Raw genomic sequence first — 27,643 nt, 5'->3', positions numbered from 1 at the left:
CATACACCTTTTCGACATTCTCAACCTCAACGAAGACACAATATTCGACAAAACGCCGTCACCTCTAGACGACCGGCAATGTTACAGTTTAGTGACAGACACCAAAGATGTGGCGCAATCGACGAACATGACTATGCCGTCAATATGGTACGGCCGTCGCTGGCCGGGTGGTGGGTGTGTTGCACTTGCCAGGGAATGAATAACCCTGATTTGTGTCCAGAGAGGTGCTCGCTGTGTTCTCATCAACGGTGCGAGGGTTGCGTTACTCTCCCATGATGGGATCTGGTTTGGTCGTGTTTTGCTTTTGTTGGGGGGAATATCATCATATGAACATTTGTATCCTGAAGACCAACCTAAAGTTTAAAATTAAAGCTCGATAAAGTAATGAATATGCAAAGAAGTAATCTGGGTACTGAGAGGTATAACCAAAAGATAAAACATGACTCCATGTACTCCACTCAATGCCAATAGGCCTTTTGCGCGCTTGTAAATCAAACGAAACCGTGCAATTAGTTATTTGCAAGTTGAAGATAGAATGCCGGATGCTCAAGTATTAGAATGACGTCGTCGGCTTTTTCCTCGTTTTCGGTGATGTCTCGATCGTCTGTTACCTGATTCGGAACCCTCTCCTTCAGCAGATGCTTCAAGACCGGCCTCCCTCTTTAGACGAGTCACAACGGGCCCAAGGGCAAATGCGCTTTCTAAGCTGCCATGATCCGCACAAGGACTGTGTTTGAGTGGGAGCAGCCAGTCGAAGATGGTGTATCCCAGTACTTGCTGAAGATTCCTGAGAGGACTGCCCAGGTCAAACGGATTCTCTCCAGGCAATGTCTGGAGAATGGCAAACACATGGCGCTCTCCGGTCGTTGGGTCTGCCGGAGGCGGAGCAGCTTGTGGCCCTGACGGGACGGGCTGTAGGGGGTACGTAATAGTACGATATGTCGGGGCCCACTGTGTGTTGAGCTTGTTCAAAATATGATCCGGTATCCGAATAGCCAACGTCCAAACAGCAGATCGACGGTTTAGGTTCTCAATCGTCGAAAGATTTAACATGGCAAGCTGAAGAGAACTAATAGTCATTCCAAAAGCGAATAGACCAAACAGGCCGCTCCTGTACGACATTAGACAAATGACCGGGTAGACCGAGCGGAAATCGAGGACTTACAATCCAATACCAACCGCCCAGTGAGGGTTCGCTCGACCTTCATCTTTTTTCAACTCAGCAGTAAACACTGCACATACAATAAGAGCGAATGCACAAAATATGAACGTGTAAGATACGAATTGTATAAAGAATTTGAACGATGTTTCGGAGACCACACCTCCAACCCTATCAATTGTCAGTGCTTGTTCACAGTAGCAGAGAGATGGGGGAACACACCAAGGACAAAAGTGGTCCATCTTACGGACACATCGGTCCACTTCACGACAGTGATGCGCTCTGTCGGTCTTGAACTGACAACATGTAGAACAATATGACGGCCTCCCATCTGGCTGACAGACAAACACATCCTTGGTATAGAAGCTCTCAAGGCCCCCCGTGTTCAGGGGATACGCCTTCCCCCCAGCGGCATAATCCAACCCCCCTTCGACATCCGGGTCCATGTCATTCCTGTCAGTCTTCTCAGTCGTCCTCCCGCGTGACCGACTGTTCCTCCTCCTCCGATGTTTGCGATGACGTCGATTTGAAGATCGGGAACCATTATCGTCCTGATCTTCAATGGACGGCGCGCCCCGCGGAAGGAAGCCGGGGTTCCAGGCGACATTGTAAAAGAGCCGCAAATAAGTCACGAGCACCGGAATTAGCAATACGTAGTAAACGGCGATAATAGCGGCACCCGCGCCGACCCGAGGACTTCGAATGTAATGGTGCGGGATAGGATCAATCAGATAATCGACTTTTGGATTCCATGTGATTAGTCCAAAAAGCGGTCCGCAGGATGACTCCGATGCAAGAACAGAGACGAAATGACTTACTGCAGAGTTGCTTGGTGACAGCATAGGAGGCGTAAATCACGATGCCTAACAGGATGGGAGGGATGATTTTGGCAACCGCGAGGTTGATACGCCTGTCCGGACCAGCCGCCGCCATTGGCAATGGTTAAACTAGGCTGCAATTCTTCGAACAGGAAACATTCGCATAAACTGTTCATGAGCCGAACACGAAGAAGTAGACGAGATATGACAAGGAAAAGGGGAATGAGTCAATGTAAAAATGTCGCATTCACTGCCATACGCGACAAGAGCCAGCAAGGCTAACTCGGGGGAGTCCAAGGTTGACGGCGTCGCAATGATCAGGAACAAATGCTGATTACGGAGTAGGTGCAAACAGAACAAACATCTTCACGAAGACGTCACGAGTAGGTAGGGGGCTTATGCAGGCATTAATACATTCTTACTAATAATGCATATGGTCACATGATGCAACCCTAACCCTGATTTAGTGGAACTCTTTTGGGGCCGCGCTTGAGATAAATTTTTCACGTTAGACCAACTTTTATCTCACTGCTTTTTTCATGACATCAATATTCAATCCTGTCAGATTGCTGACGTTGATACTCCATAAAATACCCGTCCCCATCTCGCCGGATGAAATTGGACAAAATAATAAAGGCGGTCGGTTGAGCGGCATAATACGAACCAAGGCATGATAATCATGAAAATGAAACAAAAAAAAAGTGCTCCTGGTCGGGCTCGAACCGACAACCTTGAGAAGTCCTCAATCATAGTACATCACATGCCAGTGAGTGTCCTATAAGACTCATGCGCTAACCAATTGCGCCACAGGAGCTACATTTCAACGTATCTCGTACATCTTAAAATATTGTAAGAACTGAGACTAAGTGCACCACAGCTTAGTTGGACCCACTTTGTTAGCTAGCATCCTCGAATACACTTGCTTTCTTTCACCAGGGCATGAGAACACATCTTACTTTGCTATAATTGGTATGTCGTTCAGCATCAGCAGTGTATAGATCCATAAATAGCCTTGAGTATATATGGAAATGAACTTGTTCGCCGTAAGACGCGATAAAACGCATCCAAATAGATCGCCCCCGTTATCGACCAACTGACATCTGAGACAAGCAAATAAGCATACTGGGGCTATTATTATTCCCCATGATGCCAAATTTTGTATAGCATATTTCAGCTGTCGTGGGCACCCAGGAATACTCAACTTGAAACGGATGGATTACCAGGAGCGAACCGGGGGGGGGTGAGGGAGGACCTGTGGCTGAACAGGCAAATGGGGGTTCATTCTTATGCTAGATGAAACACAGAGAGAGTGAGTAATAATGCCAGAGTCGGGGAACCCAAAGTGGTAAAATGTGTACCCCGTACTTGTTGAAATAGATGGCTTAGGCAGCGATCACCTGATCTGCGATGTGCGTTGGTGTCGTCCGGGTAGGCGAGTTCGTATAGTACGGGATGTCCGACTGATTCACACCTCGAAGGATTCCTTAGTAGACACCTGTCGATCCATTCAGCGTCCATTATTCTACGAAATTGAAGATCTTCAGCTCATGTCGATGACTCGTTTTCTTTCTTTCTCTTCTCTAGTTTTCTGCTCGCAACGATATGGGCCGTTTGTCTGCCTGCGATTTGTGGCTGTTAAGTGGAGACCCGCCGGTTCACACGAGGTCGAGGCTCTGACAAGGCATTAACCACCCGCAAAACTCCTGCAATCTGCGATATGAGCAACCACTATGATGCGCTAAAAAATTAAAAAATCAAAAAAGACAGGAAACATTAAACGGATAACCCCGAAATGACACTGTGGCCCCCTGTTGTTTTCGCGCTCTCGGGCAACGTGACCGGGCATAATGACGATGATGACAGCAAGAACCACGCTGACTATGGGCAAATGTCCAAGCCTTGTGCCTTGTGAATACCGCCTTTTCCCCAGTGTTTCAGTGTATCTTACTATGGATTTTACTCAACCTGTCTGGCATTTCTGGCGGTGATCCTGTCTATGAATCAGGAACTCCTGTGGTATTCTAGACGCACCCACTTCCTACCGGGGCTCACTCAGGGCAAGGGCGATGACCCGCAAAGCCTCTTTGGACCACCAATTGCCCGGACCCCCTACGAGGGACCAATGGAGGATCGCTCTGATGGGTCCCAGTATCAACGGTTAGCACTGGAGCGTATGGGGCTTGGATGCCTGCGGCCTACTGCCTAGGTCACTGACAGAGTTGGCCTTGAGGATGCCTCAATATTTAAACCATCCCAATTCCTTCTCATGTCTCCTATTCTTCATCTCAAACACATTCACACAACAACAAAGCTTGACCACTTCTATCTGCTGTTCCCAAGCAATTCCAACGCTACTTCCACCATTTCGGCCTACCTAAGTTCACAAAGTCAACAGACGATCCCTATCATGTCTTGCACCTGGTATTGCTGCGACTGCCAATTCGGCCCTCACAGCGTTGAACTTCACAACACTTGCATTGAGTGCGGTACGATGCGCTGCGACGACTGCTCTCTTGAGGTCAACACCTCCGACTACAACACGACGCAAAGCTGCTCTCACGAGCTGCCCGCATACCCCTCCACTCCTGTCCAGAGCTGCACCGGAACATCATTGAGTCAACTACGCACAATGGCGCCCATCGCAAGTAACACGACATTCACCCCGGGCCTGTCGCTCGCTCAGGGTCTCGGTTCAGGAGGCCATTCCGGCATCAAGAGCTATGGCGCAACCTACATGTATTTTTGCTGCCAGTGCAATGATGGACCCAAGGTCTACAACCATCAGCCGCGCTGCGTGATGTGCAACCACGTTGCTTGCGCCAACTGCATACCGGCAGGCAAATAATTGAAACGGCAGGCCTCGTGTTCAGCAAAGAACAGGTAAGCACCGCGATTCGTCCTTGAATGAGAACCTTGGCAAAAAGGAAGAAGGAAAGCTAATGCTTCTGATCTGCAGGATTTCTGCTGCGCCTGATGGCTTAAACGATGTGTTTCGACTACTTTTGTGTTATTACTGGGCTGGTTCCTTCTTCATGATACGACGAATACGGCACGAGCATAGACGCATTTGCGTCTGGGAGTTTGGGATTTCTTTATCTTTCACTTCTAATCCTCACGTCTTGGGATTGCATGGGTTCATTTGAGCGATAGAATCTGGTTTATTCTGGTTTATTTTGTTTTCTTCCTTTCGGCTTTTCTCGGTTTTATGATTTCTTTTCGCATGTACCAACAAACAACAAATGGGGGCTGAGATACAGCCACCGCAATAGTAATCATCACTGTCACGAGAATGATTGATGTTTCTATGCTATGATGTATGTATTTGAATATTGACTCAACATATATTATTTTCATCAAAGAAATCTGTAAAAATCCATCCTCCGTACACAACAATCCGCGTCGTTAATCAGTTGAGCCGCATCCCATCCCAATCCAGCTACCCGCATAAATAGTGCGCACATATGCATACACATATATGAAATAGAATCCCAGCCGCGTTTCTTTAAATTCCCGGCCGTCGATCGAGTTGTTTCTGATTTATCCATCGCCCTTTCTGGCGGGTGTGGCTGTCAGATACACGGCGAACTAACGGTACACTCGCTTACTTCCTTGGACTTAGTTATTTGATTTACTGAACATATACTTTCTTTGTTCGTGTTTACTGGGTAAACTAGCTGATATTCACCGGGAGAATGCTATGTCATCATCGGGCGTTTTTTTTTTTTTTTTTGAATATACGGAGTGGGCTGTGTGTTGTGCTGTAACGCCCAGTATACAAAACGGGTAAGAATATACTAGCCGAGTCCTTGCTATGCTACTTCTATGTATGATGTTATGCTACTATTCTCTTTTGGCCCTCTTAAATAAACTATTAATATTATTATCATCAATGATAATAATAATCATCATATTATTATTATTTCTCGCGTTGCACGATGCCATGTTTCAAAGTCAGCCTTATGGTCTGGCGGTGACTCGTGGCTTGTCTCTCTTACCAGCAATTAAGCGCCCGACTATGTAATAAACCGGTGAATCATCATCGGTGATCTGATCAGATTACTATTATTATCTTAAAAGTAAATCCGGAGTATATCATAGTCTGGGGGCCAAATGAACAGAAATAGACCCCTGTTGATCCCGTGGAGTCTTCTTTACCTCTTCGATGCGCGCATCCATGACATACCGTAGGTACACTGCCCCAATCCTCGATAGCAGCGCAAAGGAAGGTTACACGGATGAATACAGCAGAGGCTCGAAAATAACAGCTTACATCAATCACCAGGATGAGGTCAAGCTTCTATGCGAAACGTTCTGGCGGATTCAAAAACCTGGGCATTTGCGTCTGCGCCTTGCTATATCTCTACGGGCAGAATGTATAATTTCGAGAAAAGCAGTAATTAGATATGTTGATACATTTCACCATTATTGCTATGTACCCTAGATCCCATACGCCATGCTGTACAATCCTTTTTGCTCCGGCCGAGCATAATAGTCATACACTATAGCATTATTCAGTGGTCGATAGAGCTGTCGACTTTGCTCTGGGATTCTTCTTTTCGCTGTTGCATTTTCTTTCTTTCCCTGCTCACATCTCTCTCTTTCTGTCGAATACTGACTCTTATGCCAAGCAGCCAGAGGTCCATGAACCAAACGGAAAAACGCCGCGCTTGCTAATATGCAGAGTCGAAGGGAAAATGCTTCGTTCCAGTAATGAACGAGCGTGTTGTGTCATGAATGAAGAAGCAAAAAGAAAGAACAAGGCAAAAAAGAAGAAAAAAAGACTGCTTATGATGTTATGACCAACACCGAAAAGACGTAAATAGTCTGAGAATGTTGACTGTTGGCACAGAGCTCTTCGTGCCCACGGGCAGTGTCTAAGTCATTGACTTCAGACAATAGCGTCTCACCTTGATGAATATGATGAAGCAAAAGCTCAGCTAGTCAGTCGTCGAGGACACCCGAATATCGTAAACCGAAGCCTGTTACAAGGGCAGGACCCGCGTTGGATCGTGCAGGAAGCGTCTACGGTATGCGGCAATTTCTGTCGCAACGGTGTTGAAATCTTTCACCTTGTCACGCCGCATATCATTGATGATTTGCTTCAGGCCAGCAATGTACTGGTCTTTCTCCTCTGGGGTTTTGCCTTCCCGGAGAGACCCCATCTGTACCAGGATCTTGTCATCTGTAAACGGGCAATGAGACCTGCGCGTCAGCATCCACACGACTGAAGGCGGACCACGCATCGGGGTATAAGGTGGAGGTCGGATATGCTAAAACAACAAACGCGACGGGAGAAAGGAAAGGAAGAGGAGAGAGTATGTGCTGGCAAAAATGGTGCATATGGTTTCAATTCAAGTCTGTCGACGCACCGCTTAGTTTCATGTCATCAAAATGTTGATATTCGCAAGAACGGTCATTGCAGATGCCGCCCGCCGATTGGAAAGGACACAGGTGTTTCATGGAATCAATATTATGGCTGTACGTTAGAGAACGATAACCTTCTGAAACAAGGTCAGAGTAGTTGGGGTGATAGCGATAGGATTTGAAATGCCTGAGCGGGCTTTTGTAAGGCGTGAATTTATGGACAGGGACCTGGACTTTCGGGGCATTCTAGAAGGCATGTCAGTCATTCCGTGCCTTATGAATCGCTCGAGTCATCTTCAAGTGGTCCCAACCTGCACATGGCCTGAGTCCACTCTCACTTCCTGGACATCTCCCGTCAGTGGCTCAGCGTGAGACTGATCAGGAAGAGGGCCAGGAGACACTTCGGGCTCTTCCCCGTTAATAGGGGGCGGCGTATACTCAGATTCCACTGAGCCTAAATCCTGCTCTGGCTCTGGTGGTTCATACCCCTCTGATTCGGCAGAAGACATGCGGTCATCTCCGTCAACATCACCAGGCTCGTAAGATTCTTCCCCCGACGAGCCGTCATCGGGAGCTGGCGCATGTTTAGATAAAGGTGAGTGGCTTTCTGTGCCAGTCTCTTTTTGTGTTTCGTCATCCCCGGCGGGCCTCTCCGCATCTTCAGCCAAATCACGCCCAAGGCTGCGCACGTCCTCATCGTCTGATTCCCCTTCACTATCGGAGTCGGAGCTGACACTAGAGGTATCCGTAGACTCATCCATCGACGACCCTGTAGAATCAGAGGAATACGCATGCGATGCTCTTTGTTCAAGATCGCCAGAAAGGGTCGGACCATGGTCTGGTTCCGTCTGTGGTTCTTGCCCGACCGGACTTACTTCAACAGATTTTTCTCGGCCCGTCTCCGTAGGCAAAGGAATATCTGCCATGGGAAAATCATCCTCATTTGCAGTCGGTGCCAATGGCGATGCTAGAGAAGGCAAGTGAGTATAAATTCGCGCCAATTTTGAGGTATTGAGACCAGAACAAAAGGATATTGAATGATGGGATACAAGAACAACGCACCTGTTTCCGCAGGAAATGCTGCTTGGTCGCTTTCCAATTTGCGTTGAGCTGCGTCAAGCTCATCGAGCGTCAAGCCATTGATTTCAATGCCCAACTCTTCCAACTCGCGTACAAGCTGTCTACGTCCCTGCTTACCCATCGCAATGGCCGAGAGTATATTATCTTCCTCCTGCTTTACCAAAAATAACTTTGCCTCAGAACTCGCTATTTCAGCGTCCAATTCGGGAAGGCCTGATTCAAGTTTTTGTTTGCGAAGAATTTTAGATCGTATCGTTTGCAGCTCTGTTGAGTCCATCGAAGCGAGGGGTTTCGTTTGCGGGACAGCGACGGGTCCATTTGACCTAGAAGTCGCTTGTTCTGCCCCATCGCCATTGTATCCATTCGTAATCGCTGGCTCCGCTGGAGTGATATTGTCAGATTCGAGGTCCGCATCAATCGAATTTTCTGCGACGGGTAAAGAGGAGGCATTGGTAGCACGAGGAGACTGAGAGTGATTAGAAACCAGTTTAGCTTTTTTTCGTTGCTCAAGTTCCGCAATCTTGCGGTGCATTTCTTGTATCTCCATATCTTTTTGGCGAAGGTGTTCCTGGTCGTTATTTCGAGGGGTGAGAGACGTAGGAAAGTCGGTGGACGATGAAATGGTTCCAAGTGGTTGGTGTTCTTCGACATCCATCGCATTGTCTTCGTTTTCTCCATAAAACTCATCGTCACTGATGTCTATCACCAGCCTATCCTCGGGAGCCGCACTCCCTGCCCCATGACTAAGACATCTACTCGAGAAATTATTGATTTCATCAAAATCGGATGCGCGAGGACGTTTGCGTTGAGTTACCCGGGGTTGCGGAGTCGGATCAAGCGGAAGGTTTTGAATAGGCGTAGCATGAGGGTCAGGAACTGGAGTCTGGTCCGACCCTATCATGAATAGACCGGGAAGACAAGCAGAAGGGCCTTCGCGTTCAGGAGGCCGTTCAGGCAATGGATGCTGCCCTACCGTGACGCTTGGAGATGGTGCGGCAGTTCGCGACTGCTGGTCTTGGGAAGCAGGCTCCTGCTGTGCTTTCTGATTTCTCATCAAGCCCTGCTTCTTAAGTTGCTCAATTCGCTGCCTTGCCAGCTCAGTTTGAGCTTTGTTCTTTTCCCTGACAGGGATTTCTTTTTCCTTGGCAGATATTTCCCTCGAAGGTGCCACTGTGTTGGGGATTGTTGAACTTTCCTTGGCAACATTGGTCTGAGGCGATGGAGATGGACCAGAAGCTTTGGTAGCCTTCGCCGCAAGCATACGAGCGATGACCTCTTTACGCTCCATTGGTTTGGTCGTGTCTGACTGGGAAGCAGAGGCGGGACGTCCTACAGGACTTTTTTGTAAATCGTTTGGACTTTTCATTGTTGAATCTGTCCCTTGTCTTTGCGCAGGGCCCACTCCGTTGGTGAATGACGGGGGTTCAGCCACTGTTGTAACAGGCAGCGTGGAAACTTTGATGCCAACCTCTTCATATAATTGTCGAAGCAATTCTGGGTTGATCCCTTCACCCACTAACTCCTCGAAACGAATGTTGTGAGGTGCAAGACTAAGAAGGGCGCCTTGGGCCTGAATTCGAAGTTGATCTGGCGACTTTCCGGGATTAGACTGGGAACGAGGCTGTTCTTTTTCGTTCTTTTGGCCCGGGGATACTGGCCGCTCGTCGACGCTATGTACAGATCTCTTCTCAGGTACGGGAGAGGCAGCGGTAACCGACATGGGAGGATTATAGGCTGCACGGAGTTAGTCGATTTGACTTGCAAAAGGAAACGGGGATAATACGGGATCCACTGGCTCTGGACGAAGCACACGAAATAGAAACTTGACCCTCCTCCGAGTCCCTGGGCAAAACTCTTTCATATCCTCGAAGGCCTTCTGTGTGGCAGTTCGTTGTTGGGTTGTTAGTCGGTGTGTCGGCCTCCATCCGAACAGGAGGAGAGTACGCGCTCGCAACACGTCCAGACTGGCCCTTCCCCTCAATCCCCGGGCACGCAAGCCCCACATTTTCGCCGTCAGTGACTTCTCCTTCCTCCTGTTCATTATTAAGTCTTGGGTTTGTCGAGTAATCCTGTGGACGGTTCATCGCGTTCATGGTGTGACCTGAGATGTTTTCATTTGTCACTAGCGGATTCGTTTGTGTTTGCATTGGGAGAGGCATCGGTGGGTAGCCCAGCAGAGGCATTTGTAGAGGGAAAGGGGCTGGAGGAAACTGGGAAGGTGTCAATGGACCCGAAAAAGGAAAGGGCGGCGGAGGTAATGGCCCAGGAGCGCCAATCCCGAGACCCGGAAGACGCGAGTTCGCATCGAAATTGTTCATATTGTTGGGCGCGTTTTGAGTGCCAGATGAATCGGGAGGAAAAGGGAAATTAGATGGTAGTATCGAAGGCATGGGGGTTTGCTGAGGAGGGTTTGCGGGAGGCCATTGATTCGGATAGCTCGAGGAACCCCCCAACGAGGGCGTAGAGGTATAGTTTGACATATCGACTGTACAGTCTATCAGTACAGCATGGAGGTACGAGAAAAGGAGAATTCACTGCAGGTTAGTGAGTCAAGAGATGGCCTGGAAGAACTACAGCGTATTCAGGCGTCGCACATCATCAAAGCTGAGAAGAACGGGGAAGAATGTCCAACAGGAGATATCCCAATGATTTACGCAGAACAGTAGCAGCGACCGCTTTCAGACGGACACAGGGTATTCCAAAGCAGGCGACGAAAGATTATCCAACAAAATAAAAACAAAAGAGGAAAAAGCAATCAAGAACCGGAGTTGCATTCACCGTGCAAAGTCGAAGCAGCGCCCGGAGAGAAAAAGACGAGTTTCGCGGCCGCCATGTGCGCACGTGATGCTTCCCCACGGATCGGGACTAGCGTGAGATCGACACTCGGCGGCCGGAGGAACGCAGGGCGTAAACAAACAGCGTCGGGCAGGGAGAAAGAGAAAGAGAACAAGACGACGACTTCAAGGGACATCTTCTTGTTCTCATCTTCCAACCACTTCTCTGCCCCCCCCCCCCACGTTCTCTCTCTCGGTTGTATGTGCTCCCTCTGTTCCTATTCTATCAATCTTCCATTCTGTCACCGCTTGCTAGTCGGAAACTCCACGTTGGAGATAACTGATTGACTCAGAGTTACTCATGACATTGACTACTATAGAATCCGAGCTTGTTCCTAGATGATGCGCCATTGAAGACTAAACAATTATGTTTCCTTCTCAGTTAAGCTCGCCAAAGCGTGCCAATCCATTTGGCCGCACGTCTCCATCTCCATCGCCTGGAGGTCAGAATGGTTCCGCACGGCCAAGGTCGGCGATTATAACATCACCAAGCAGGATTGACGGGTCAAAGGGCCATTATCGGAATTCTGCATCGATTACCCAACTCACACCAACTGCCCTTTCACCACATGGAAACCGGGACAGATCGAATTCTCTACGGAATAATGCGACCACCGGAACATTTGCGCCCGAATTTATCAAGTCGGAGGAATTGCGACGCGGGGCAGATCAGATCCGGGGACTGGAGGGTGACAATGACTTTTCAGGTAACAAGTATGTGTGGCTACGGCATCCCGAAAAGGCATTCGTTCGCGGGTTGGTGTTAGAAGAGGGACAAGATGGGCGGCTATTAGTGCAGCCGGATGATGGCGAGGTACGACGTCCAACAGCTTGATATGGTTTTCTTTGGCTGACCCTATTTCATAGCCACGGGAAGTGGACTCCCATCAGGTCGACAAGGTCAACCCGGCGAAATTCGACAAAGCAGATGATATGGCGGAACTTACGCACTTGAATGAAGCTTCGGTTGTTCATAATCTCCATACCCGTTACCAGGCGGATCTCATCTATGTCAGTACACACCAGGGATATCCGACGGGCTTCAAGGACCTTGCATTGACTCTTTGTCCAGACATACTCGGGTCTGTTCTTGGTAACAGTTAATCCGTACTGCCCATTGCCGATTTACAGTAGCGAGTATGTGAAGATGTACAAGGGACGAAGCAGGGAGGAGACGCGACCTCACATCTTCGCCATGGCGGACCAGGCGTTTAGAAACATGGTTGAGGAGGGCGAGAACCAAAGTATCCTCGTGACGTAAGTCGCATGACTCTTCAAATTTGGGCCCTAACTGATATGAAAATAGCGGAGAGTCAGGTGCGGGTAAAACAGAGAACACCAAGAAAGTCATTCAATATCTTGCGGCTGTCGCTACTTCGGATACTCCGTATGTTCGTTCGGCACCTCGTTCAGGATCGAAACAATTGTCGGCCTTGTCGCAGCAAATATTGAGAGCGAATCCCATCCTTGAAGCTTTCGGTAATGCGCAAACTGTTAGAAACAATAACTCCTCGCGGTTTGGAAAGTTCATCCGAATCGAATTCTCACGATCTGGCCAAATCTCCGGCGCTTGGATTGACTGGTACCTCCTCGAAAAGTCTCGAGTCGTCAAACCGAACCCGAATGAACGGAATTACCACGTCTTTTATCAACTCTTACAGGGTGCCGATCGAGAGTTGCGGAGGAATCTGCTTTTGTCGGATTTGGGAATTGAAGACTTTGCATATACTAGAGATGGAAACGATACTATTGCAGGGGTGTCTGATGTGGAAGAATGGAACTCATTGATTGAGGCCTTTCATGTCATGAGCTTCTCGCAAGAGGACCAAATGTGCATTCTTCGAACGATCGCAGCTGTTCTCCACCTGGGTAATGTGACCATTGTCAAGGAAAGCATACGGGCCGATCAAGCTGCCCTGGGTGCTGATTCCCTCAACAGCATTGAACGGGCCTGTTATCTGCTTGGTATTGCGCCGGATGAATTCGTCAAAGGACTTCTTCATCCCAAAGTCAAGGCAGGCCGTGAGTGGGTGGAGAAGGTTCAAACGCCAGAACAAGTCCGGTTAGCATTAGACGCCTTGGCGAAGGGTATCTACGAGCGAGGTTTTGGAAACCTCGTGTCCCGGATCAATAACCAGCTGGATCGCAGCACCATGGCCAGCGAGGGTAGCAGCTTCATTGGTGTTCTGGATATTGCCGGTTTCGAAATTTTCGAAAACAATAGCTTCGAGCAGCTCTGCATCAACTACACCAACGAAAAACTACAGCAGTTTTTCAACCATCATATGTTTGTTCTCGAGCAAGAGGAATATGCACGTGAACAAATCGAATGGCAATTCATTGACTTTGGAAGAGACCTGCAGCCTACGATCGATCTAATTGAGCTGACGAATCCTATTGGTATCTTCTCATGCCTGGATGAGGACTGTGTTATGCCGAAAGCCACCGACAAGTCATTTACCGAGAAGCTCCATTCGCTGTGGGATCGTAAGACTCCTAAATACCGCGCCGCTCGCTTGAACCAAGGTTTTGTTCTCACTCACTATGCTGCGGATGTTGAATATGATACGCAAGATTGGTTGGAGAAGAACAAGGACCCATTGAACGACAATGTCACTCGACTACTTGCACATTCAAGAGACAGCCATATCGCAAACCTCTTCGCAGATTGCGGAGACGGTGAGGACGATGGGGAGTACCCCAAGAGCAGGGTGAAGAAGGGTCTCTTCCGGACAGTCGCCCAGAGACACAAGGAGCAGCTCTCTAGTCTCATGACCCAGCTGAATTCGACCCATCCCCATTTTGTTCGCTGTATCATTCCAAACCACAAGAAACGGCCCAAATTGTTGAACGCACCTCTTGTGTTAGACCAACTGCGATGCAATGGTGTGCTTGAAGGTATTCGAATTGCCCGTACCGGATTCCCCAATCGGCTGCCATTCTCTGAATTCCGGCAACGCTATGAGGTTCTTTGCCGTGGCATGCCCAAGGGCTATCTGGATGGACAGTCCGCCACCCAAACTATGCTCGACAAACTGGGTCTGGATAGGACCTGGTATCGGGTTGGTCGAACCAAAGTTTTCTTCCGGGCAGGCGTTCTGGCCGAGCTTGAAGAGAAGCGGGATCAACTTATTCGCAACATAATGGGCCGCTTTCAGTCCGTTGCCCGTGGTTTCCTCTCACGGCGGATTGCCAACAAGCGGCTGTACCGTGCAGAGGCCACCAGGATCATCCAGCACAACTTCCACGTCTATCTGGATATGAAGGCTGACCCATGGTGGCGCTTGTTCTCGAGAATGAAGCCCCTGTTGGGTGAGACGCGCAGTGCAAACGAAGTCAAAAAGAGAGATGAAAAGATCCAACAGCTCGAGGTCAAGATGCAACAGGACTTGTCCGACCGCCATAAGTTAGAAGAAGAAAGGCGGCGCACGGAGGTCGAAATACAGAAAATCCAACAAGTCCTCGAAAGCGAACGATCTCTGGCTCTCGACAAAGAGGAGATCTTCAAACGCTTGCAGATGCGGGAAGTCGAGCTGAGCGAAAAACTGGCCGGGGCGATTGCAGACCAGGAGAGCCTGGAAGACCAGCTGGATGGGCTCATTGATGCCAAGAAGAGGGCAGACGATCAGCTCGAGCTTCGGATTACGCAGTTGGAGCAAGCAGGAGAAATCATTGAACGCTTGGAGGCTGAGAAGAATGAACTGCAATCGCATCTTGAAGCCGTATCGCAGAAACTACTTGATACAGAGAGGGACTCCCTTGAGAAGGAGCAACACCTCGAGCAAATCAGTCAGGATGTGGAGATGTTGCAAAGCCATATGGCACTAAAAGATCGCAAGCTGCAAGACCTAGAAACTAAGTTGTTGAAGACAGACCAGGAGCTCGACGTAAAATTCGCGAAGGCCTCGAAGGAACTTGAGCAATCCAAGGAACGGAACAAGGAGCTTATTGACGAGAACCGATCCATTCGGGAACAGATCTCCGATCTTTCCGCAACTTCGACTGGCTATGAAGAGATGCTACGTCGTAAAGAGAGCGAGATGACTGTTTTGCGAAATGATGTCAGGAAGCACGACGAGGACAAGCAGCAACTGGTCCTTGAAAAAAGCTCGCTCACTACCCGCCACGATAACATGCAAAAGCGTCTTCGTGAGGTGCAAGCAGAAACGGATGCCATGACGTCCGAGAAGCTGCAACTGGAGAAGGAAGTGCAAGACGTGAAACGGCTGCTTGAAGAGAAGATATCTGAGGATGCGGAAGCTGGAGAAAGCAGAAAACTCCTTGAGCAGCAAAGCCAAGACCTCAAGAGCCAACTTTTCCAGGCGCAAGCAGATCTGAGTCGCGAACGCCAGTCCAGAGATGACGTGCAAATGCTGGCGGAACACAACCTTGCTGAGCTCAGGGACAAGTACACCTCTCTTAACGACGCCAAGATAACCATTGAGAAAGAAATGTACATCCAACAAGATACCCTGCGACGCGCCACGGAAGCCCGTGTAACGGCTGAGCAGTCGCGCAAAGAATTGCAAACGGAGTTGATAAAGCTGCGGGATCGATTCACCAATGTCGAAAACGCGCGCTTGAATGCTGAGAGTGAGATCGAGCGGAAGATCATGCAGCAAGCAGATCAGCGCCTGAGTAGTTTGCGCAAAGAATTCGAAGAGAAGACACGCCTGTACGAAGAGGGCGAGACAGAACGAGCGCGTCTTTCGACCAGGATCCAAGAGCTCAACAATGCCATTGCCGAATCAGACAACTTCCGTATCCGCCATGATCAGCACAAGGAGCGTCTGGAGCGAGAACTCGTGACCCTCAAGGGCAGGCTCACGGCATCGGAGAACGACAACCGGGCTCTCTTGACTAAGATTCAGCAAAAGAACCTTGATATCGCCAGATCAAACTCCCGGGCCAGCGATAGCCAGCGGATGCGCATCACCAACCTTCAAAAGGAGAAGGCTAGGGTGGAGGACGAAAACAAGAAGTTATCGCACCAGCTGGGAGACCTGCAGCTCACTATCACCTCCTTGGAGAAGCAAAAGGAAAAGTTGTCGCTAAGCTTGGAAGACCTGAACCATGAGGTTAACAGGGAGCACAAGAATAGTCGGAACGCTGAAAAGGCCGCCTCAACCGCCAATCTTCAACTCGCGGAAGCGAACAGGTCGTTAGAGACTGAAAGGCAATTGCGTTCACAAGCGCAAGCAAACACGCGACAGTTGCAAAGTTCTCTCGATGGGGCGAATAAAGAAATCGAGGACCTACACCGCAAGCTTACGACGCTACACAAGGTCTTCGCCCCGGATGACGAGGCACCTAAGTCTTGGGAGGAAGTTCAGCCCGATCTGTCAAAGAAGGTCGATCTAGCACAGCTATTGGACGAGACACAAAGCAAGTTGCAGGTTACCGAAGAGAAGTACAGTCGGGCTGAGAGCCAGCTTGCGGAGATGAGACAACGACACGGTGATGAGATGAAGGAACTCGACACTCGTTACTATTCATCTAAGCGCGCCCTGCTGGAGGAAGCTGACCAGAATCAAGTCGGTAACCGCACCCCAACGCATGCAAGGAAGAATTCCGACGGAGTGCTGAAGAAATTCGGAACTCCTACAACGCCCAATCGACGGGTCAACTTTAACGACAATGCCCCTGACTCCGGCCGCTCTGACAAGACCGTTGATACTGTCGCCTTCCAGAAACGCATGGACATGGCCACCGAGATCGAAGAGCTTCAGAACAAGCTTCAGCTCAGCGAGATGCAGAACAAGCATCTTCAGAGCCGCGTTCACCAAGCGACTCCAGCTCACGAGGAGCCCCAGGACGAAAGCCCTTCGATTAGACGGATGCAGTTGTTGGAGCGTGAGAACGGTCGTCTTCATGACCAACTCGATGACTCTGCCAAGAAGGTTTCGTCTCTCGAACGGAGCATCCAGACCGGCGAGCTCTCGTTGCGTGACGTCCAGGCTAAGTCGCATGAGGAGCTCTTCGACCTCATCAACTCCCAGGAACTGTCCAGGAAATCATTGCTCAAGATCCATAACGAGGCTATGGCTGAATTCAGTGAAGTGAAGGCCCTATCCGAGAAGCTTAAGCGCTCTAAGGCTGCTTTGGAAGTCGACATTCGCGATGCTCGTTCCGAGACCCAGGAGCTGCAGGCCGCTAAGGACCAGGACACGGCTAGCAGGAACCAACTTCTACAAGAATTCTCTGATCTGCAGATCAGGTTGGACGCTGAGACATCAAAATCCGCTGACCTTGAGTCAAGTCTCAGTCTGTACAAGAGTCGTGCGGACGATTACTTCAGTAAACTTGAGCAAGCTGAGATTGCCGTTCTGAAGGCTACTAGAGCCGAGCAGTTTGCCAAATCGCAGTCCCAGGAAGCCGAAGATACGTGTGCACAGATCATGGCTGAGAGGAAGCAGATGGACGCCCTTGTGGAAGACTTGCAGCGTCAAACCCAATCTTTGGAGGCAGCGATGGAGGACCAGACCGCTGAACTTCAAAGCGCACTCCAGACCAAGCAACGTCTTCAGAACGAGCTCGAGGACTATAGGAACCAGCGGGCGATCGACATTGAAGATAAGGAGACTTCGATGGAGCAGACTAGACAGAAATACCAGCGTGAATTCTCGACGCTGAACAACGAGCTTGAAATGGAGCGTGAAAAAGTGCTCAATGCTCGCTCCGAGAACTCTCGTCTCCGCGAAGAACTCGAGGACCTCCGCAGCAAGTGGGACAATGAAGTGCTCAACAGCTCGACCTGGGCCAAGGAGAAGGCGCGCATGGACATTGCGCTTCAAGATGTGACCACGTCCCGCGAAGAGGCCGTGGACGCTCACAACGAGGCCCAGAGCAAGATTGTTTCTCTCCTGTCCCAGGTCAGAAGCCTCCGTGTCTCCGTCGACGATGTCACAGCCGAGCGAGACATGTTGTTCAAGGAGAAGAAGATGCTCGAGACACGGTTGTCTGAGGCAGGCGAACGATTGGAAGACCTTGCCAAGGGCGAGAGTCCATCCATGCGCAACGCTGCTAGCATGGACCGTGAGCTGCTCGAGCTCAAGTCGAAACTTGCTCAGCAGGAAGATGTGTCCGCCGCTGCTGTCGGCAAGATGCGACGTGCCGAGGCCCTGGCCACAGAGATGCAGAAGGAGGTCACGGCCGAGAGGGAATCGAATGCCCAACTCTTCAAGGATAAGGCGGCCCTGGAGAAGCAGCTCAAGGAAGCGCAGCTCCGATGCGTTGACCTGGAAACCAAGAGCTACTCGACCGGTAGCCAGGACGTGCGCTTCCTGCACAAGCGAATCAAGGAGCTTGAAGCTCACCTCGAAGAGCAAGAAAACAAGCACACCACAGAGCAGCGTTCTCTGCGCAACATCGACCGCACCGTCAAGGACTTCCAATCCCAAATCGAAAGACGAGACAAGATGAACGCTCAGTTGAACGACGAGATCAGCAAATCCCGTGACAAGATCGAGCGCCTCCTGGCAAATATCGAAGAGCTCCAGCAGAGCGACTCCGAAACGCAGCTCCTCGTCCGTCGCTCGGAACGGGAGCTCCGCGAAGAAAAGGAGAAGAGTTTGAGGATGGAACGTGAGTTGGACAGCTGGAAGGGCCTTTGGGGTGAAAGGGGCAGTACCGTTGGAAGGCCTATGCCCGCCTTCAGTGATGTCGGTAGCCGTCGGGGAAGTAATGGGGGCGACATCCCACAGAGGATGCCCAGCAACACGAAGGGATTCCTGTAGGGGAATACTCTACATGACCTGAGTGGTAATCGGATAGGGTTTTCGAAGTGATGATTGGAAAGACGGCGCAATTTCTGATTCTGCTTTGCTTTATTAATGTGTATATGCTAAGATGCCTCTTGATGATCTGTTTTTACTATTTCTTTTATCTCTGTCCATCGGATAATGGTGAATGGTGCATTTTGGTCATTTATATTCCTGGAGGCTGCCTGTTTTAAGAATTAATGCTGAAGAGTCGATCCCTATTTGATGTTTCTTCTCATCTGATGTTTCATGGCACCCTGTTTTCTGCGTTAGATTTAGTCACCTATTTCAATGAATTCTCGGGTCGTGCTCATTCTGCTTGCGGCGAGAAATATATAACCCAGCCTTGGTTACATCAGAGCACCGTTAGAGCCTCAACCGCACAGAAGAAAATCATCTTCCAGTCTAGCGGACCTAGCATCATAAACAGGCCTCCAAATAATTTCAAACATTAATAAGTATCCAAAAACTTGGACGTCAACGGCCCGCGCGTCAATTACTAACCGCGCGGGTAAATTAACGCCGGTTTCCCGACCTACGAGCTGTCAAGCTTCAGGCTTCAAGCTCTTCGGCACGAGGTTGTCGTCTCTACAGCCCTTTCCTCGCCCCGCGACGCCCAAAACCTGACTCGGCGGATTTGCTCAGACAGCCTTTCATCATGGTTAGTTCACAAATCCGAAAAATCTCTGCAGCTCGCTCCGCGAAACCCGTTGGGCAATCACTAACCATGTCGCTCTCAATCAACAGGCGCGTAACAGCGAGAAAGCGCAATCGATGCTCTTCCGGTTCCGGGCCCAGCAGGCTGCGGATCTGGGCATCATCGACATGGGGAGAACTCGTCGTCCCAAAGCCATCACGACGGTAGATTCGATTCCGATGTGCGAGAAATGGCGCGGCCAGGTCCTCAAGGAGATTTCGCGAAAAGTGTCCCGCATTCATGAACAGAGTCTTAGCGACTACCAGATCCGGGATCTGAATGATGAGATCAATAAGCTTATGCGCGAGAAGTGGACGTGGGAGATGCAAATCCGGAACCTGGGCGGGCCGAATTACATGCGAGGTTCGGGTCGCATGTACGACGAGGAGGGAAGAGAAATACCAGGCGGAGGGAAAGGGTATCGATATTTTGGTCGCGCTAGGGAATTACCGGGCGTGAAGGAGATGTTTGAGGCGGCGGCTCGACGGGGTCGTGGGCCGGCGGAGGAGGAAGGTGAAGAGCGCGGACGGGGTGGTGATATCGCGACCAAGAAAGTGGACGCGAACTACTTCGGATACGGATTGGATGAAGAGGATGGTACTCTTCTAGAATACGAGAGGCAAAAGGAGGAAGAGGCCGTGAAAGATCTTCGCGGCGAGAAGGAAGATGATGCCGAAGATGGGTGGGAATCTTTGCCAGGCGATGCAGGAGATGGAATGGAATGGAGACTGCCGTCTCTTGAAGAAGTACAAGAAGAACTCGTTGACCGGCGGAGGAGACGGCTCTTGGATAAGATCTCTTGATACACTCGCGGACGGAGGTGCTTCAGGTCGTTTTTTATTCTGTTCTTTTCATCATCTACTGGCGTTACGGTTTTCATTCCTCATTTTCTCACATTTGAGTTCTATATACGTTCATGGTTTTGCTATTTTCATAATGTGATGCATTGACGGGGAAGGCCCCTTGATGATACCAGCGCAAATTTCGTTCTTTTGTACATGGAAATCTCTTTTTACAAACTAGTCGGATCTTGTGTCCTGTTGATTTCTCCCCTTCTTCGCCATCCTATCTGCCTTCAGTGCTTGCGTTATACTGGTCGCTGACTCGGTTATTCCTTCTTGACGGCGGGACTGTTCAGCCTGCAAATGATCCAAAATGAACTGCCCGAGCTCGCCAGACCGCCATTTTTGGATAAAATGCAATGCTGCAAGGTCAATGTTCGGGATGCCGCCTTTGGCCAGAAGGCCAGTATATCGAGCGAAATTCTCGAGGAGAGAACCAATCTCATTTGTTGGTTCAGACCACCGCTGATATGCCCGCTCATCATGCAGATTGATATGGTATAACAGATAATCTGCCAACGTCAAGGACGAGATCACCGAGTCTTTCACACATCCGCATAGGGCTAGTTTGAGCATGTTCTCTGCATCGGGGACATATGGCATAAAGACACCTGGAGTGTCCAGCACATATACATGAGAACCACTCTCCCTCTCAATAATCTTGATTGGTGTTCCGATTTTGCGTGTGACACCTGGTTGACCGCCGGACTGTGCAGCCTTGGCCTTTTTTACTCCGTAGTTGCGCAGACCGTTGATTAACGTCGATTTACCAATGTTTGGCATACCAACTACCATGACACGACTACCAACCAGGTTATCTGGCCCTTGTGCATCATCCCGGAGATGTCTGATTATAGGACTCATGTCCCTTCGGGAGGACGAGCTAACGAAGAAGACGGCGCTGGTGGGGTCGAAGCTTTGGATCGTCTTTTCAACCTGCGGCGAAAGTTGGTTGTGAGCTATATGCGCCACTAGCCTAAGATGAGGAGACTTTTTGAACTTACCTGCTGCCGTACAGGGGGCCGAGGATCCGCACCAAGATCTCTTTTAGTGTATACAACCAAGCGCCTTGTGCTTCCCAGTGCCTCTTCGAACATCGGATTCATTGAGGTCACCGGAACCCTGTAGTCGCGGCATTCGACAACGTAATCAATAGAGGACAACATATTCTTCATTTTATTCAACCCAGTCCGATGGTGACCCAGGTAATATGACCTTGGGATGGATCCATAATGGGGGAAGGTTTGGCGCGGAATGAACTTCGTTGCCATCATAAAAAAACAACAATCACTGGGCGATGATTATATGGGTTCAATTGGAACATGGAACTAGAACTGACGTCCATATTAATTGACCTGGGAACATATTTAGATTGACCCAGGAAATTCCCAGGATTTCGCAAAGCTGGTGGGCAGAAATGGAAAGCGGAATATAAAGGCGGTCACAAAAGCCGCGGCATATCATCGTCCCTTTGCATCATCGTCATCCGTCAATCATCGCACTGGCTCAGGGCTGCGTTCCGTTTGAGAATGATGTTTCTGCCAATTGGCTGCTAACAGAACTAGGTCCCTTGGTATTTGTTCCTAAATATCCTACTAGGGGCCTACATCGAGGCGTGTGATACCGAAGGTACCCCGCCATGTCTCTGATCTCAGCATTCCGACCACGGTCCGCGCGGAACTCCCCTTTAAGGCGGAGGAAGAACAAGAAGCGAGAGGACCCAGAAACAGATGCACCGGAGGATGATGCTCACTCTATCATTACTCCCTCCAAGCATACCCCGAAACCATTCCGAGTGCTGCGGGGTACGGTGACTGCTGGCGGTCCTCTAAGGCCTTTCAGGCTGGTGAAGCAGGATATCATGAATCTTCGCCGTCGATATAGATCTGACTGGACTATATTCAATCAATTGATTTTTGCCAGCGCCGTGTACGTGTTCTTCACGAACCTTTTACCCGGCATCACGTTCGCGAGCGATTTGTATGTCTTGACCGGGAAGAGCTGGGGAACCATCGAAGTCGTATTCAGCACGGGACTTTGTGGTGTCATATTTTCTCTGTAGGTGCTTTTCTTGTTGTATACGTTTTTTCTGGTTCTATAAACATTTTGACTTTCGCAACATCCATAGATGCCTTTATTAGCTACAGTATCCCGGGAATAATGCTGAGTATGGACCCTTAGATTCTCTATCCAGCCCTTGACTATCCTTGGTGTCACCGGACCCTTCTCCGTGCTAGCTGAGAACATATACAAGCTTTGCGATGAAGCGTTCAAGGTGACCATCGCTAACTCATTACCGTATTGCTCTGTCTGACACTGGCCCTTTGTAGATACCCTTCTTGCCTTTCATGGCCTGGTCTCTGATCCATTCTGCCTGGTTGCATTACATACTAGCAATCATCAATGCTCACGACTGGACAATGCAATACGTGACCACCTTCGCCACGGAAATCTTCTCCTTACTGAATAGCATCATCTACTTCCACAAAGCAATCCAGGAACTCGAAAGAGCACACTCAGACCTCTCATTTGCAGCCTTCCTGTACGCCATCATCGGCGCAGTGGGAACAATGCTCTTCGCTATATTCCTCTCCACGGCAGAAAGCTGGCAGCCATTGTTCCATCGCTACGCTCGACTCCTCCTAACAGAATACGCGGCCGCTATATCCATCATCCTTTTCATTGGTCTACCATACGTGGGCGAACTGGCACATCTCGACAAGATGACTCTCCCAGTCAGTGAGACCTTCAGACCCACGTCTCCAGACCGAGATAGATTCTTCGTGGAGTTCTGGAAACTGCCGGTACCATGGATCTTCGGGGCTATAATTCCGGGAATTATCATCACCATTTTATTCTTTTTCGACCACGAGGTTAGCTCTATTATCTGCACGATTGACCGATACGGGACCCGGAAACCTGGCGGGTTCGCGTGGGATATTATATTGCTGGGCACTACGACTGCTATCTGTGGGATTCTGGGTATACCACCTTCCAATGGGCTATTACCGCAGGCGCCTCTACATTCGGAGTCCCTGATGCATGCAGAGCAAGAAACATCGACAATTATTGTAGACGGCGAGGAAAAGATGCAGACTCGAGAGGTCAAGCGCGTGCATGAGCAGCGGTGGTCGGCGTTTCTGCACGCAGGGGCGATTTTCGCATTTGTTAGCCCGCCGTTTATGAAGGTGCTTGGCTTGACGCCGACAAGTGTACTCGCAGGGTTGTTTATGTTCATGGGGGAGCAGAGCTTATCGGTCAAGTAGGTCAACCAATTCTCTTTAAAGCAGGAACTAGAAGCTCACAAACCAGCCCGATCCTATATCGCGCATTCTACCTTCTCACACCACCATCCGAACTCCCACCACTGCCTGCAGCTCTATCGAAACCAGAAAATAGCGACACGGACCTTGACAATGTATCCTTGCAAAAGCCCTCCTACATCTCCATCCATATCTATACGATCCTTCAGATCGCCATCACCGTCGCTATTTTCATCGTGACATTGACACAGGCAGCGCCGGCATTTCCGGTTCTGATCATCCTCCTGGTGCCGTTCCGGTTACTTGTTATGAAGCGCTGGTGGCCACGGGAAGTTCTCAGGTTTGTTGATGCGTGGGCTTGTAGGGAAGGGACACCGGAGGATGACGAAGATGAGCGCGAGACGAATAAGCCACAGGAGGGAGATGTGAGGCCTGGCGATGGACAGCGTGGAGATGATGCTTTCTTCCCCACTACTTCTGCGGATAATCGAAATGATATGTTCACTGTTGGAGCGTCGCCTAAATCTGACAGATTATCTCATGATATACGGGCAGCGGGAAGCGATGATACTGGCAATGATTGGATTGAGCTTGATGCTTATCCGCAGGCGGACGAGGAGATTGGGAGAAAGGGCAGGTAGCCACCAATACGTCTAGATTGCGGTATCATATAATATAAATGATTCCTACATGGGTATCATAAATCTAAGCCTTTGCGCCTCATAACAAATTCAAGCCAGTATCCCAACACCATGGATACCTCATGCTCTCCACCCCTGCACGAAGTCATGGATCCTATCAATAACCACACCGAAGATAGCATTAACGCTATCCCCAATAAGCTGCTCAAAATGCCTTATAGCCTCTTCCTCAGTCATCTCCAGATGGAACCGTTCCTTAACCTTCAGAACAGCCTTATCCGGTTCAACTCGTATGTCAGGGATATTAGCATCAACCATTAGACTAAAGAGATTAAGAATAAGATTCGCAGACTTCCGCAGCGTCGTATACGCGGTAAAGCAGTACTGCTTAAATTGGAGATAAAGCGGGGACGTGGTCCCGCCCATTCCTTCGACCATCTCCTTGCAGAGTTTCATCATCGGCGCGAAGGGTTTAGGGTCACGACCAAGAATGAAGCCAAAGTCCGCGTGGAAGAAGTGGCCGTCCGGTGCAAGGAGGAGGTTTTCAAGATGACGATCGCCTACACCGAGAAGGTAGGTGATCACGCAGTATCCGGCGCAGGACTTGATGTAGGTATCCATGGTTTCCTTGCGGACTCCAAGTGGTTCATGGTCGTCAGGGTTGTTGGCCTTGAGGTAAGCAAGGACGGATTTGTATTTGGCGGAGACTGCGGAAAGGGAGGTGGATGGGATGAATTGGACGGCACCTGCTGTTGAGGTGGTTGCGAGGATACGGTATGGTGTGAGTTTGAGATCCAGGTTCTCCTTTTGTAAGAGACGGTCCATTAGGATGATGATTTGGATAACGAGCTGGTCCTGGCGAAGGTCATCGCCAACTTTGAAGAGAATTGGATATCTACGCCCATCAGACGTCTTGAAGGTGACATTCAGCGGAGAAAGAGACGATTTGAAAACGTTGGATTCGTCTGGGAAGCAGCCAGTCACTAAGACATCAGGATCCAATGGCAACGGCAAAGGCGGATCTATGTGAGAAATGTCATTTTTCGGATCTTTCAAATACTTCTTCAACTTCTCAATCTTCAAAGGCCGGGTTTCTCGAGAGAAACGAATGTCTTTGGCGATTTTCGAAAGAACAGCGACAAGTTCACCCTGGCGTAATAGCGTCTTTCTGTTCTCTGAATGGACTTTCTCCAGTTCTGCCATGAAATAGTATTCCACACGGGCGAAAAGCCTCCGTTGTGCTGACAAGGTTCCCGGGCCAGCGTCGTCGCATTCGACCATGAGATACCAATGTAGGTAGCTTCCAAGTTTGAAGTTGTTGGCAGCCCGCGAGATAAGGAAATTGGCCAGAGAAGAGTCATACGCTGACTCTTCCAGATCCTCATCAGGGCTGTCCTCGTATTTAAGCGCTTGGACTAGCTGCAGAAGATATAGAAGTAGCTCGTCATCATCAGCCTTTCTAAGTCTCTCTACAGCGTAAGAGCGAACAGCAGCGTTATCGAATGTAGGACCAAGAAGTTCCAAAGCGTCGTCGACGTCAATCTCCGTCCACTTGGGAAGAATGTCCACTGCTTGTTGGGATTCTCCAACATCCCGCCAGTTGACTGACTTGACGAATTTGGTGAGCGCTCTCTTCTCGCGCGTCAAAAAGTATCTGAATCTCCAAATAAGATCCTTTTCTTCGGCACTGAGATCCTGTGTTGGTTCGTAGGAGAGAATGGTGTTTAGTTCATCACGGATCTTGGGATTCGGCTTCAAGTCACGGTCCATGATACCAGTGCGGTGACTGCGAATTAATCTTCTGTGTTTGTCCTCGCACGGGTTCCCTGTCTGACCTAATTCAGGATCGTAAATCCTAATGACAGCCTCACCACCCTCGATCCCAGGGCCAAAACGGACTTCCGGAAGGGGCTTCAGTGCAGCCTGATTTGCCGGTGTGTTTTGAAGATGCGCCGAAACGGGTGGCGGGGGATACTGATAGTCTGTCCAGACGATCGGATGGTCGAAGCGTGGAAATTCAACATATATAACAAAATTCTCATCGTCTGTATTCTGATCGGTATCTTCGTCCTCCTCCTCATCAGCTTGCGAAGTCTTTTGTTTCGTAGCTTTTAGACGGATTGCTCGTTTCCTCGCAGCCTCCTCAGCATTCAGCTTGAGCTTCTCCAGCTGTCGGAAAACCATCTGGTCCATCCAGTCGATTCGTGGTATTTCACCCATCTCGTGTTTCTTGATCAGAACCTCCACTCTCTCTAACTCCATTTCCTCCACCGACGGGCCTAAGGGATCGGGATTCTGGGCCTTGCGTCGCTTCGGAGGCGGGCTCGACGGAGTGGTAGTAGACGACATTCCATCAGCGGCTTTGTGGCGATAGACCTTGCATTTCTGCCTTCCTGTCTTCAATTTACCCTCGCCATCGAATATCGGGATAGTCGTTCCACCAAACGGGATATAATGGCCGTGTGCCCCCTCGCCAGCGAATGGGGACAGGTCCCAGACCGTGATAGCTAATTGACACTTGGCCGGAGCATCCTTAACCGACATTGGCATCTGCATCCACTCATTCCATATCCGCCGGGACTTGAACGCCTTGTACGAGGTCTGGACCGGTACTCCTAACGGTTTCGAGTCGGACCATAGCTGTGCCGTAACGAATAGATCGGAGACGGAATTTTGGACTGAGCCGATATGCCGCAGCTCCGGTTGTTTCAGCAAAACGGAGAACGGGATGTTTTTCTGCTTTCCTTCCAACGAGCCACTGTACCAAGTTAGCGACTTGTCTGGTCCTTAACTCATCGGAAAGCTCACAGACATTCTGACGTGAATTGGAAAGTCCACCTGCGTGGAAGTAGCAAATGTAAATGCCTCCATCCTTCACTCGAGGCTCTCTGCTCACACCGTCATCGCCTGGTCTTCGACTGCTCTGGACTGGGGAAGTCGCTGAATATCAAGCGGAATGAGCTAAAGCTGTCCAGACGACCACTGATTGGCTAGAGTGCCGCGATGACGCGGGGTGGGAGTTGTGATCACGTGATAGTTATCGCAACGCGTGGAACGCGCCGCGGATCGAAAGTGGATAAGGTGACTTGGACAACTCGGGAGTTCTGCTCGAGTAAGCGCTGTTGTTGCTCTTCAGTTTGGAGTTGGCCCGTTTTGCTTTTTTACGCGCGAAGACTGACGTGATT

The 27,643-nt window shown here is 49.7% G+C and overlaps 9 protein-coding genes and 1 non-coding gene across 10 annotated transcripts; 5 read left to right on the top strand and 5 right to left on the bottom strand.

Moving 5' to 3' along the window:
• Positions 1-546: 546 nt before the first annotated feature.
• PFA5 (DHHC family palmitoyltransferase) lies at positions 547-2,092 on the bottom strand (the record flags this gene model as incomplete). The annotated part of the gene is made up of 4 exons (XM_043280310.1): positions 547-1,111; positions 1,166-1,330; positions 1,382-1,898; positions 1,978-2,092. The coding sequence occupies 4 exons, from the start codon at positions 2,090-2,092 to the stop codon at positions 547-549; spliced, it is 1,362 nt and encodes a 453-aa protein (XP_043137901.1).
• Positions 2,093-2,679: 587 nt separating this feature from the next.
• Positions 2,680-2,791, bottom strand: ACHE_t50009S. The gene has a single exon. It is a non-coding gene; the product is annotated as a tRNA-Ile (tRNA).
• A 1,182-nt stretch (positions 2,792-3,973) lies between these two features.
• Positions 3,974-4,183, top strand: ACHE_50576A (uncharacterized protein; the record flags this gene model as incomplete). The annotated part of the gene is made up of 1 exon (XM_043280308.1): positions 3,974-4,183. The coding sequence occupies one exon, from the start codon at positions 3,974-3,976 to the stop codon at positions 4,181-4,183; it is 210 nt and encodes a 69-aa protein (XP_043137900.1).
• A 423-nt stretch (positions 4,184-4,606) lies between these two features.
• Positions 4,607-4,822, top strand: ACHE_50575A (uncharacterized protein; the record flags this gene model as incomplete). The annotated part of the gene is made up of 1 exon (XM_043280307.1): positions 4,607-4,822. The coding sequence occupies one exon, from the start codon at positions 4,607-4,609 to the stop codon at positions 4,820-4,822; it is 216 nt and encodes a 71-aa protein (XP_043137899.1).
• Positions 4,823-6,959: 2,137 nt separating this feature from the next.
• On the bottom strand, positions 6,960-10,901 carry ACHE_50574S (uncharacterized protein; the record flags this gene model as incomplete). Its single annotated transcript, XM_043280306.1, has 5 exons — positions 6,960-7,159; positions 7,347-7,587; positions 7,653-8,308; positions 8,404-10,155; positions 10,205-10,901. The coding sequence occupies 5 exons, from the start codon at positions 10,899-10,901 to the stop codon at positions 6,960-6,962; spliced, it is 3,546 nt and encodes a 1,181-aa protein (XP_043137898.1).
• A 721-nt stretch (positions 10,902-11,622) lies between these two features.
• ACHE_50573A (type II myosin) lies at positions 11,623-18,991 on the top strand (the record flags this gene model as incomplete). The annotated part of the gene is made up of 4 exons (XM_043280305.1): positions 11,623-12,069; positions 12,123-12,266; positions 12,328-12,512; positions 12,562-18,991. The coding sequence occupies 4 exons, from the start codon at positions 11,623-11,625 to the stop codon at positions 18,989-18,991; spliced, it is 7,206 nt and encodes a 2,401-aa protein (XP_043137897.1).
• Positions 18,992-19,673: 682 nt separating this feature from the next.
• Positions 19,674-20,515, top strand: ISY1 (pre-mRNA-splicing factor ISY1; the record flags this gene model as incomplete). The annotated part of the gene is made up of 2 exons (XM_043280304.1): positions 19,674-19,676; positions 19,763-20,515. The coding sequence occupies 2 exons, from the start codon at positions 19,674-19,676 to the stop codon at positions 20,513-20,515; spliced, it is 756 nt and encodes a 251-aa protein (XP_043137896.1).
• A 216-nt stretch (positions 20,516-20,731) lies between these two features.
• On the bottom strand, positions 20,732-21,828 carry MTG1 (putative GTPase MTG1; the record flags this gene model as incomplete). The annotated part of the gene is made up of 2 exons (XM_043280303.1): positions 20,732-21,490; positions 21,559-21,828. 2 exons carry the CDS (start codon positions 21,826-21,828, stop codon positions 20,732-20,734), a joined length of 1,029 nt encoding a protein of 342 aa, XP_043137895.1.
• Positions 21,829-22,193: 365 nt separating this feature from the next.
• Positions 22,194-24,458, top strand: ACHE_50570A (uncharacterized protein; the record flags this gene model as incomplete). Its single annotated transcript, XM_043280302.1, has 4 exons — positions 22,194-22,612; positions 22,736-22,829; positions 22,885-23,816; positions 23,867-24,458. 4 exons carry the CDS (start codon positions 22,194-22,196, stop codon positions 24,456-24,458), a joined length of 2,037 nt encoding a protein of 678 aa, XP_043137894.1.
• Positions 24,459-24,578: 120 nt separating this feature from the next.
• Positions 24,579-27,329, bottom strand: VPS34 (phosphatidylinositol 3-kinase VPS34; the record flags this gene model as incomplete). The annotated part of the gene is made up of 2 exons (XM_043280301.1): positions 24,579-27,216; positions 27,271-27,329. The coding sequence occupies 2 exons, from the start codon at positions 27,327-27,329 to the stop codon at positions 24,579-24,581; spliced, it is 2,697 nt and encodes an 898-aa protein (XP_043137893.1).
• Positions 27,330-27,643: the final 314 nt, after the last annotated feature.

The sequence above is a fragment of the Aspergillus chevalieri genome, chromosome 5 (assembly GCF_016861735.1).
Source record: "Aspergillus chevalieri M1 DNA, chromosome 5, nearly complete sequence".
Taxonomy (NCBI): Eukaryota; Fungi; Ascomycota; class Eurotiomycetes; order Eurotiales; family Aspergillaceae; genus Aspergillus; species Aspergillus chevalieri.
This window is presented reverse-complemented; position numbering and strand designations above follow the sequence as displayed.